General features: G+C 37.4%; 1 protein-coding gene across 1 annotated transcript; it reads left to right on the top strand.

The window, feature by feature from the left end:
* The first annotated feature begins 703 nt into the window (after nt 1-703).
* Nucleotides 704-11,501, top strand: LOC145772201 (coiled-coil domain-containing protein 102B-like). Its single transcript, XM_082584048.1, has 11 exons — nt 704-1,247; nt 3,930-4,059; nt 4,599-4,769; nt 5,083-5,134; nt 5,408-5,531; nt 6,414-6,522; nt 6,914-7,030; nt 8,109-8,318; nt 9,189-9,359; nt 9,908-10,011; nt 10,375-11,501. Exons 1-11 carry the CDS (start codon nt 733-735, stop codon nt 10,472-10,474), a joined length of 1,803 nt encoding a protein of 600 aa, XP_082440174.1. The 5' UTR covers nt 704-732; the 3' UTR covers nt 10,475-11,501.
* Nucleotides 11,502-12,362: the final 861 nt, after the last annotated feature.

Below are 12,362 nucleotides of genomic sequence, written 5' to 3'. Positions count from 1 at the left end.
TGCCAAAATACGAGGAGCAGCTGAGTAGATGATATGGTTAATGGTTATCCCTTGTCTGCCTAATGGCATCTGGCAACACTGATTGCAAAATCAATAACATGCCATGACTTTCTAAAATCTAAATCTAATTCCTCCTTACTGGAGTCAGTGTGCAAATTGCAGTGTTGCAATCTGCAAGTGCAATACTGCTAGCTCGGACTTGGAAAACGTTGAGAGGTTACTTCAGTGTGTGTAGAGTGCACTGTTTGCGGTGTGCTACGCCTTGTAGTACAGTTTTTAGATTGTAATATTTGAATTGCAAGTATGCATCCATCATAATTATCGTTAGATTAGGCTAAAGATTATGTTCTCATCTTTGAAAGAAAGTGGAAAGCCATCTCTGAAATTATGTTGTCTTGCACATTTCTGATGTTTACGTGTGTTTACTAACACGATTAGTATGTTGCAACAAATTAGTTGACATATTGTTGTGTGAACAGTTAAACGTCTGAAAAGATTAATAAAACATAGAACAGTGCTAAAATCACTGACCAAAGTTTTTATCACTTTAATTAAACCTCATCTAAAACTTATGCAGCCAGGAGAATGAATGTCTTATTCAATAAAATAGAAATTGTGCATGTATTCCTATCTATGGAAACATTTTTGTATTTTAACAACATTTATTGCTTCAAATAGCTACTAATAGCAAATTGTAAATTATGTAAGTTTCTACTTCTGTGAACTTGCCCAATGTCAGCCAACATTCCTAATCCTGCTCCTCGTAGTAGAATTAAAGTGGCAGGAGGATATAGAAATCCATCTCCTGAGAAAAAAAACTTTAAAAGCAAATCTCGACGTTCAAAAACACCAGAGCGATCTCTTGCTCCTTTGCCAGTATTTCAGTTTAGCAGCACTGACAGTGCTAGTGAAATGATGGTTACCAGCAATTCACATTCAAATAAAACTTTTTATGAGAACAACCGGCCTCCTCGTGGCAGAGAAAATACTGTAGAAAAGTCACGTCGAAGTCGTAGTCGTGAAAGATACTTAGAAGAAAGCTTATCTGCACAAGAACTTCCTGTGCCTCCCCTTGATCTTCCTTTAAACTCAAGTGATTTTGGTGAAGATGCTACAACTCTTTACCCACAAAATCAGTGGGAGTTTCAGAGAGAAATTGGTCATGTTCGATCCTCAACTCATCCAAGTTCTACAAGACAGCATCAAGCAAAATTTAAAGATGAAAATACAAATTATGAAAATACAAAGTAAGTAGCAAAACTTCTCTACTGTGGCAATTGTTTACTTGCGATTACAATTAGAATTTTCAGGAAATATGCATTTACTTTTTATGTTTTGCTTTTGATGTTGAGATAGCCTAGTACCGGTAACCTTTTATGCTAAATTTTAATCCAAATCAGTATACTGTATAATATATCATAAAGTTGACACAACAACTTTTTGCAATAAACTATTTGTGCTTGTTGTATATTATATATCAATCAAAATCATATTTTCCAAAAATATCAATCTTATAGAAAAGATTTGTATTCTGTTTTATTTAGCTTCTATTTCAAATTATCTTGTTTAACCAGTTGCAGGGTTCGATCTTAGCGGTAGTTCGCTAACCAATGGCTAGTGAAAATTTGCGCGGACTAGTAGAAATTTTGCAGTACTAGTCCGATTGGCTAGTGAAAATATTCGCCGGTGAAAAGTTTTGGTTTACAAAATGGCGATCGGCGACGTCACTCTGAAATACTGCAAACAAAGAAGGCGGCGAAGTCGGTCGACTGAGCACGTGACTACTTTTTTCTCGCATTTTCGCTAGACACGACGCGTGGTAAGGGTTGCCAATTTGGCTTTTTTGAAGCCAAATTTTGAGAATCTGGTTGTTTTTCAACTCCCTTGGCTTATTTTTTTTTAATAAAAAAAAGCCAGAAAAATTAGGTTTTTTCTGGCTTTTTTTCATGTTTCATCGATGTTTTGTCAAATTAATAAAAAGCCAACTTAATTTTGGCTTTTTTTGGCTTAGTTTTATCTTTCCCGATTTTTTTAGAAAAAAAATTTAGTCAGCGTCAATCGGAGCAGTAATTTCTACCTTATATTTGGTTGTAGTGTCCGACCGAATGTCGTTTTGAAGCCGAAACTAGAAAATTTTATAGTTGTTTGTCTTTTCATTATCTATGTTTCTGCGTTGTCGCTGACGCCAAAGTTCGGTGGGACAATATTTGGTTGTGCACTTTTTATATGTGTATGTTTAATGAATACTAATTGGCTGTTTCTTGGCTTTTTTCAGCTATTTTCTACTGGCTTTTTTTGTGACTAGGTCTGGCTTTTTTTTTGGTGAAGACAGGTTGGCAACCCTGCGCGTGGTAGTAGTCAGCACGGAGAAGTCAGCATCCCAGCAAGCAGCAGTTAGCAAAATTAACGTTTTTTTGTTGATATATTGTGATCAAATGCTGATTCAACGTTACTACAAAGTGTCTAACGCTTAGTGTTAGCTGGGTAGTTATCGCTATTGAGGCTTCTTTGGATTGCTACCTTGTCGTAGTTGAAGAGCTCGTGTGCCTCCGTGACCTAGAAGGTGTTTTTGTGCGTATTGTTGCTCTCTTGTGCGTACTGAAATCTGAAAGCCTTTGTGTTTTGGCTTAGACTGAAACTATTTCAGTCTAAGCCAAAACACTTATCTTAATACGTCATCAGACAAGTGAAAAGTCAGTAAACTAGTCGGACTAGTGAAAAATCGTGCGGGCTAGTGAAAACGGGGAGCAACTAGTCCGGTGGGCTAGTGAAAAAAAAAGTTAAGATCGACCCCTGCAGTTGTGTACGGATGACGTATAGTCGTATACGCATAAGAAAACTTTTGCAAAAAGACAAATGACATATATATACGGTACGCATTTTGGCTGTTGACAGAAAGATGGGTACTGTTTATATCTTTTAGCGATTCTTTATTTTAATGTTGGCAACATTGTTATGTTGTGTACTGTGTATACCACCAATTATAAGAACAGTGAGGTAGGTGTGTGGTACAAGTAGCACCTTTGAACCCTGGGCAGTCGCCATGGATTGTTACACCATGGGTCTCGGAGAACACTGGTCTTAATCACACACCAAACTAACAAGTGGGTCCACGTCCCACCTCATGAACAACAACCTCGACTGGTTGGTTAAAACTTGTTAGAAATCCTGCTGCCTTGCAGGAAATACTTTTTTAAGTAAAGGCTAGGCCCACCGCCAATAACTGTGGTTAGCGTCAGGAAGGGCATCCGGCTGGAAAATCTATGCTCCAAAATATTATTTAAATGCAGCAAGAAAAGTATATCGGAGCTGTGTGCGGCCTGCAATGCTATATGGTAGCGAGACATGGGTATTGAGAGAGAGTGAACTGGCAATCCTGAGAAGAACGGAAAGGTCAATGGTGAGAGCAATGTGTGGGGTGAAAACGAGAAGGGAAAAAAGGACTGAAGAATTGTTGGATATGCTAGAGATGAGAGAGACCATAGACCAAATGGCAAGGGCAAATGGAGTAAGATGGTATGGACATGTGATAAGGAGGGAGGAAGGAAGTTTTCTTAGAAAGGCACTAGATCTAAAGGTGGATGGGAAGAGGAAACGCGGTCGTCCAAGAAGAACGTGGAAACAACAAGTGAAGGATGAAATTAAAAAAGTCGGACTGAAGGAGGAAGATGCAAGGGACAGGGTGAAATGGAGAAAAGGGATAAAAACAATTGCTGCGCGGAAACAATCGGCCACCCCCACTAGTGGGGAACAAACCGACGATGGATTATGATGATGATGATGATGATATAAGAACAATTCGGAAACAAAATTACAATAAAAATGTTGCTTTTCTCTGAAATTAACTCCATCTGGCAGGCCAAGCGAAATAATAAGAAAACCGTCAGCAAGTGGTTAAAACAGGATGTTTCATAACACTGTGTTTTTAGTGAGTTGATGGAACTCCGCATGCGTAATGAACAAATGGAAAAAACTCTTCGTTGGTGGTCAGATTGTACTGCAAACTGGAGGGAGAAATGGACCAAAGTACGAGCTGAAAGGAACCGAGCTCGTGAAGAGGTGAAACCTCTGCTGATGTTTTATTATTATTATTATGATAATGTTATAAATGAAATATCACAAGAAAGTAAACTTTGTTTCACAATTATAACTCCTTATGTTTCTTTGATTCATGTTTTATTATTTTGTGTTTTAAGATGTATGATCAATTGATCATGTGTGAGGCGGGTCTGCTATTATTCGGTGAGTTCGTAACCTCTAACCCCTAACCCTAAAACGGCAATGGTAATTAGGCTACGGTACCCGATAATTTAAAAAAAAAATTGAAAAAACCACCGAATAGGAATCGGTCTCACCGAATAGGGATCGGACTCACCGAAACGGGCCATTCCGTGCGTGGCAACAGTGTTAGAAATCCATTTAATTAAGCCAAGAATAATTTATTCATGTTACAACAAGCTTACTTGTAAAAATGTGATCCCAAATGTAAACCTAAGCAGAAGAAAACCATTATTTTCACTTGCAAAATTGTTAAAGACGCTGCATTCTATTTGAAATGTTTGATTTAAAGCAGTAAAATAAACTGTTTAATGTTCAAGTTGAAACAAACTCGAGGCGAATTGGAAGAGGCAGCCAAGGAACTGAAAGTCCTTCGTCAGCAGCGTGGTCTTTTAGTGCAGGAAAATAAAGTATTGAGACAAAATGAAGCCAATGGTAAAGACGAATCAGCTTCTGAAGAAAATACCTTTTCATCCAGTGGAATTCACAAGGTACGATATGAATGATGACCTGATGCCATGGACTACTAGAATATGGTCAGTGTTATTAGTTTTTAATACCAGTATTATGTTTGTGCATTGATTTGAGAGTAATCATCATTTAACGAGGAAAGCCTTTTTAGAAGCGTAAGTCTCTACAAGTTTTTTGCATTGTGCTTATGTAAGGGCATTGTCAAAAAATCCAAGTAAATCATAAATATTTTCTTAAACAACATACATACCTTGAATAACGTAAAGTAATAAATAAAGAAAAATTGTTGGCTACATAACGTAGATAATTTACAGAATATTGATCAATCAACAGGGATCTGATGTACTTCCCTCAGCAACAAAACCTCTCAAAGGGTCTGCACAAGGTAAGCTACTCAACTGTTTATGAAATTTCTCCTCTGACAAAACTTCTTGATCAAATGTTCCAGTGGGTGTTGCGATGTAAGCAAGGCAAGAAAAACACCCTTAAATATTTTTGTTTTATTTTAGTGTGTATTTTTGTTTTATGTCACTTTTGTGTTTTAATGAACAAACAATTGTTTGTTATGTGCAGATTTACCACATAATCACATTGTGCCATGTGGTTACAATGTGGCTATTGCAGTCGTTTTCATTTATTGTGGATTTTTTTAAATTAGGAAAGAATAGCTCTGGTGGTCGGATGGGGGCAGACAAGGTGGACGAGGACCATTTGTCTCAGAAAAATGCTGCTTTGCAATTGAAAATAGATGAGTCAGCAAAAACCGTTCAAGCGGAAAGAGAGTAAGTTTTTTTTACGATTTTCACTTTATCAGTTGCTTTTCAATTTTCAGAGATGTATTCGTTCAATGTGTTTTTGATATATTATATTCTCTGAAAACAGCTTTTTATTATAGTTTACACTCTTTACAGCAAAACTACTGTTTGTCCTAGCGCATTGCCTCTTTTCAAGCGTTTATTTAATCTTCAAATACAAAACCACAAAAGTTTTTATGAATAGTTTTACTTCAGAAGATCTTTCTTGAGTGTTTGTGGAACTTATTGTCTGTTGTTGGTTTACCACGTGCCTGAAGTTTTAAACGCACTAAGCTGAATTGAGTCAGTAGCTTTGTGAAGTCCTTTGTGTCAACATTGTCTGAAGCTATTTAGCTACTTATTTTGTGCTCTGGTCAAACGATCTCTGGGGGAGTGGATATTTTCCAACAAAAGTTTTTAAAAGATTTTATCGTGAAAGACGAAAGTATTGTTGCTCGTCGCAAATATGTTGTCATTGTGTTCACTAAGATTTCTTAGTGTTTCTATTGTTCCAGTTCATTTTTTTTTTTACTTATTTTTGGTCCATTTTGGACTTTGAATTTTCAAATGGTAATGTTATTATAGATATGTATAGCCTATTTTTTTTTTTACATATCTGTAAATTGTTAATTCGATCCCCTAGAACTTTATCCAAGACTTTCCCCTATTACACATCTTTTTATTATCTTATTTGTTTTGCTTGTTAGGTTTCAATGTACTGGAGTGACTTGAAATTTTGTTATCAAGATTATCGCTCCCCATGACAATTCATATTACTGGTACTTTATCCACTAATTTATTTTATGTACGATAATTTCATATTATTCCATTTAATATATGTTTCTACTAATTTTATTTTAATTTATTCAGTGCCAAACTAAGCTTAAACAAGACGATCGAAAAGCAAGACCAGGAAATGTCGACACTGAAGCAGAAATACAACGAGCTCAAAGACGCCAAACAGGATATTTTGAAGCAGGTGCACAAAAGTTTGTCTCACAGCGTTTGACCGATCCTTTATCGAGTGTGTCTATTAGTTACACATTTACAATACAACGCTCCCTTAGCAAATAAGAAGCTTCACAAATCATATTTTTCACATTTTACATACCATGTTAATTCGTTTTTTTGGACTAAATGACGGTATGTATGTTCATGAAATGTGTTAAATACATCGATAAAGCGTTCCGTGTTAGTGATGTTATTAAAAATTTATCGTGTTTTCTAATCATTGAGTTTTTAAACGTAATTTTGTGATTAAATTATAAAGTTTGCATTGAAGTGCGAATTCCCAGCCTAAATAAAATAGCCGATTGTGCGTCATGATTGATCAAAATACTAAACAAATTTTGAAGAAACTTCTGTTTCAGCTGACGCGCCTCCAGGCCTCTCATCGCTCTGAAGTTGTGCGCATTAATCAAAGCCTGGAGGAGGAACTCCAAAACCGTTCTCAGATAGAGAAGAAAATTCATGATTTAAGAGAAGAGGTAAATGCCCAGTACTGGAGAAACAGAGAGGTCTAATTCTGTTGGACTTTATATAATGGCAGAAGACTAAGTTGAACTTAATTGATGTTTTCATTGTATTCTTCTGAATGGGATAGGTATTTGCTTTTCAATCATACGATCCTAGTTCGACTTCCAGCTTAAGGAAACACTCTTGATAAACTTTCGATTGTAGAAAACCCTAAATATCTTTGGAAAGAGTATGAAAATTGCAATCAAATATGGCAGTTAGATAGATGAAAAAAGCTTTTGTGAAAAAAAAACGTCAAAGAAGTGCAAAAAGTTTTTCCATTTTTTTTTTACCGTTGGTAAAAAAATTAACAAGTTTTAATTGAGAACTTATATGATTCCTAACTTTCTGCTGGAATTGTCGCCACCCCTCACCCATATAATGACGAGAGATTTTCTATCACAGGTGAAGATTTAAAAAATAAATAAATTTTGAATTGATGTACGGTACTAGAAAAACTTGATATATTTGCAATTGTTTTTTAATTTCAGGTGAAACTACTCAGAAATAGCAAAAATCCTCTCATAGATCACTTCGCCAGTATATATTGTCATTGATTATGCCTACAAAATTTCAAGCCATTCTGATTAGAAATAAATGGGTAGTTGTAAACATCAAAAACTAATTTTCGAAGAAAGCAACATTTGAAAAACACAATTAAAACCCAAGCTACATTACTCACATTTATCACTGGGAATTTTGACAAACAAGACATTGAATAAAGTCAAAGTTTTCCCATATTTAGATAAAATGATAAAATTTACTGCTTTTTAGATACAAAAAATATACTGATATTTCCATCAGGAGTGTCCCCTAATGCTATTTGTTAAAAACAAGCACAGCTCACCTCTACTTTGTAATAGAACAATGTAATAAATATGGCAACCGTAGTTGCTGAAGGAAAGGTGGCCGAAAAAAAGAACAGGTCTCCCTACTCTCGTTTTTGCCAAAGGCTGAGTGTGATAATAACGCCCTTTTCCTCTCTGATGCTTGGATCAAGTATAAGACTTCCTTTCCATCCTGAGTTTCTATGTTTGATATATTTTTCAGATTGAGCATCTTCAAGAGGAGAACACAAGCGAGTGGGGGAAGAGAGAAAGATTGGAGACAGAGAAGCTGCAACTGGAGAGAGATAACAAGAGGTTGAAGAGTGTGGCTGAAGAGATGCGGACCTCTTTGGAGAAGAGACGAAAAAGTGTCGCTGAAGACAAAGACAATGAGCTAATGAAATCACAAACACAAGTTCATGATTTGAAGGAGGTAGAACTTCTCAACATCTTCTGTTTCACTTTTCTATGGTTATCAAAAGATTTGTGACTGTGCTCGTATATACTTTAAGCACAATAAATCTCACATAAAACAAAATATTGGAAACACTGGCTTTCTACATGCGCTTTCAGCCTGTCATTTTTGTATCATATCCATGCTCATTGGGTGGAAAGCCAGAAGGCGCACAAAAGCTAGGGACAGTACATTACGGGACGCGCAACTCCGCTGTTCTGGCAACATTAGGAGGGTTAAGTGCCAATTTGACACTTTTCATGCCTTGTTACTGGCTCATTTTCAACTAAAAACTTTCTAATAAAAAATACGTAATTTTGTAAATCAGACAAAACGTAACCCTTCCAGTGTTGCGGATAAGCCGAAAGTGGATGTAGTTGCGCATCCCCATGATCTATAATCCTCAACCTAACAACATGAGCAGGTGCCTGCGCATGTACCTGCTCAATGGTTATGCTGGGCATCCAACCTAGGTCCTTCCAATTTTTGATAGGACTTTTTCACCATTTCAAGCGAAGTGTTTTTCACCACTACATCGACTCAACGTGTGTCTGGATTTGAGTCGATAGTCGAGATCTTTCTGGTTCGATTCTCACTCACAACGGCCTATGTTGAAAATCGGGTTCAAATGTACTGCTTGGTTTTAACGTCAGATAGTTTGTTTTCTCGTAACGTAAGAACATAATAGAATTACGTAAGATAAGAGTAAGGTAAGAATAGAACGCATACTCTGTTGTACAAAAAGTGTGTCCCTGTAATGTAACAGTTTTGTAAATTAACGTAAGAATAATGTAAATCACCTAAGGACGTATATTTTGTTGTATAGAAATTGTGTTCTTGGTTTCACAGACTCTGAACGATCTCCAACGTCAAGCATCACGTGACCAGAAACTACTAGATGAAAAGCAAGAGGAACTGCTGCACAGCAGAAGACGAGGAGAACAACATGAGAACGAAGTCCGGCAGCTTCGTAATCGAGTGGAGGAAATCAAGAAGCACCAGGCAGCCACTGAAGATGAGGTGGGACGAGCAGAGTTGCCAAACCTCCTTAAGTAATGTTTGTTATTATACAAACATCACGTCAATGCGGTGATTGGTTATTCTGAACGCTACATGGTACATAATTAGCAGCGATTTTATCTTGATGTTAGAAGACTACAAATATGAAAAGCTGAAGTTAGACAATGAGATTTAATTTCACTGTGAAATTCAAAGACAGTTCTTCCTTACTAGGTTAATTATACGATACATGTTTGTTCTGTTACTCAGCAACTCGTAGATACGCGCTGCTCATAGTGCGACCACATAGCTGAGTGCATTGTTGTCGTTGAGTGCTTAGCGCGATATGGATTCAAGGTCATGTTTGTGAGCTGTTTGACCTGGCTGGGTGTCGAACCCGTATTTACGAACTCAGAGGCGGCGCTCTGTCCATTCGGCCGCCATGAGAAGTTTTTATGAACATTTTTCAAACGTAGCTCAGATGGTTGAATTTTGACAGCTGCACTGCTGCAGTGAAGAAGGAGTCTTCTTGATCATTTTTTTACGATAACTTGTTTCATTTCGGACAGTTGGATAACGCTCAGAACCAATCTCGGAAACTGCTTCGAGTTGTTGAAGAAAAAGAAGAGGAAATAGAAAAGCTGCAGATCCAATTTGACCAGATACAGACGAGGTTATTTCGTCATCATTACGTCATTAAGATATGAATTGAAGTTTGTCAATATCTCGCATACCTTTCATACTTTTAATCGTGAGCTTTTAAATTGTTTGCCTAAAATGTTGAAAATTATTCAGTTGCATCAGAGACCAAAACGCTTTTTAGCATAATACTAAAAAAAAATCTGCTCCAGTCCTATCTTTTGCATAATATTTCCAATAATATCAACCTGAAAATTATCAGTTTTGAAAGATGTATGAAAAACTCCTTGTATTCCATACGGAAATGTCCATGTTATGTCTTGATTGTGATTAGATTTGGCATCCTAGACACCCGGGGCTCTAGATAATTTTATTCGATAAATTTTTCTGTTTGCAGAATACGACGAGAGCCAACCTCTTCTGCATGGAACAAAACTTCGCCTTACAAACGCGATATGGAGAACGCCTTAAGCTCCGATTCCTCCTGCGAGATCTGAACTTGTTGGTGGTGTGTCAGCAAGATGAAGCGTCCAAAGATGGATTTTGTTACTGCAATCAAAACTTGTACCCTCTTCTCAGAAACATATAAAAAATACCACATATGTATCTAATTTATCAGAAAGAGCTGGTTTTGAAGAGTTTGCTTTCTGTTTTAAGTGCCACTTTTACAGTTTCGCAAAAATATTGACCGCAAAAGTGTTTGCATTTTCTATTTACACCTGACTTGTGATAAACCGTATCATTCCATTTGAGCTTTACGACTGTATGACCCTTCTAGTCGTGCCATATACGTTGCTAACTGCAAACGAAGTGCTTTTTATATTTGACTATCACGTGTTTTTTAGCTTTGTTGCTTCACTTTATGATTCTGTGTCATCATATTGCACACCACTGTATGACGTACTTACTAAACTACTGTGCTATACGTTATGCTTCGTTTGCTGTGTTTTCATATTGTAGGAGAATCTTATATTTTAACGCGCCATGTTATCATGACCGTGTTAACTTTTTCTGAATACCATTTTTTGTTTTTAAATCATTTTCATTATCCCCCCTCCCCAATGTTTATAACACAACTTTATACTTTAAGCAATTTCCCCAAAGAATGATTAACTTTAACGAATGCGTCGTTGCATAGATTGATCACAAGATGATGTACAGTCGCTGTCCACGGGTCACCTGAATTTGCTGTAATTTCTTGACCGCGTCCGTCTGTACATTAGGCCAGATGAAAAGTTTCCATTTACGTCAAAAGGTTTGCCAGATGTATGTGAACAACTTGTTATAAATTTAAGCAATTTGAAAATTATAGTTGCCCATATTGTTTCACGGAATTTATAAACTAAAATATTTGGCAACCCTGGTACATACGATGGACCTTAACACCAGAAAGCCGATAAGTGAACTATCGCACCGTAGAATATTAATTTATGGTTTGAAACATTCCTACACTTTTCTACACAACTTTCTTCAATCGGTGCCTATTTTGTTTGCTGTGGTTTCATTAAATTTAGACATGATGAACTTGGTAACTGGATTGATTTTAGCACACCATCAATCAGGGGAGCGTTTTTATCGTATCCAGTGTAATGCCTGACAGCTGAAGATTTCGATTTAGTGGACGAGAAGTCAAGGAAATTAATACGTTTGTCCACCTTCAGCTGTGATACCAAAGATATAATTGCGCGCTCAGCAGGTTCATTCAAACGCTGTTTTGAGCCACGTACCGCTACCATTTGGTATCACTGCGCAAGAAACTCTCATCGCGCGCTGCTTAAGCGCTTGGCAGGCTCCAACTGGGGAGCGAGGGCTGACACTCTGCATATAGCAGCCATCGCCTTTGTCTACTCCTCAGCATAGTACTATGCATTTGTTTATTGCCGCAATGCTCACTGCCATCAACGGCGCTCTGCTCACAGTGACCGGATATCTGCGTCCCACACCATTGGACAATCTTCCCATTCTTGCTGTCATCCAACTTGCTGAGTTTCGTCGCGAAGAAGTCTCTCGGTCGATGGCCATTTGACCCACACCATCTTCTTCATTCCAAGATCTCTGCTCCCCCAAGGGAGCACCCCCGTCGACTGAAATCAAAATACCCATTCGTGCCAGCCGCTCAACTTTTGATCAACGATGCTGATGGACAAAACATCACTGCGGCTAATTCGGCGGACCACCGGCATTCGTCCATCCTAGATGCCTACACCCGCCTGACACAACTAAGGCCTATATGTGTAGAAATGTAGAAATATTTTGGTTGTACAGTATTTAATCGATAGGATTTAGTTTACTGCTTCTATTAAGGTGGTTTCATCAGGCCAATGAAGACAGCGAAATGAAAACATTCCTGGCAGTGGACCAATGTACCAGTGCAACTAGGCGTCT

Source organism: Aplidium turbinatum, chromosome 6 (genome assembly GCF_918807975.1).
Source record: "Aplidium turbinatum chromosome 6, kaAplTurb1.1, whole genome shotgun sequence".
Lineage (NCBI taxonomy): Eukaryota > Metazoa > Chordata > Ascidiacea > Aplousobranchia > Polyclinidae > Aplidium > Aplidium turbinatum.
The sequence above is the reverse complement of the archived record's forward strand: the minus strand, read 5'-3'. Positions and strand labels throughout refer to the sequence as shown.

Excerpts from the sequence above, each read along its gene's own strand:
- LOC145772201 (XM_082584048.1), top strand. The coding sequence starts at position 733 with ATGTCAGCCAACATTCCTAATCCTGCTCCTCGTAGTAGAATTAAAGTG. Across the intron at positions 4,060-4,598 it reads GGAACCGAGCTCGTGAAGAG|TTGAAACAAACTCGAGGCGA; the intron begins GTGAAACCTCTG and ends TTAATGTTCAAG. Across the intron at positions 7,031-8,108 it reads TTCATGATTTAAGAGAAGAG|ATTGAGCATCTTCAAGAGGA; the intron begins GTAAATGCCCAG and ends TATATTTTTCAG.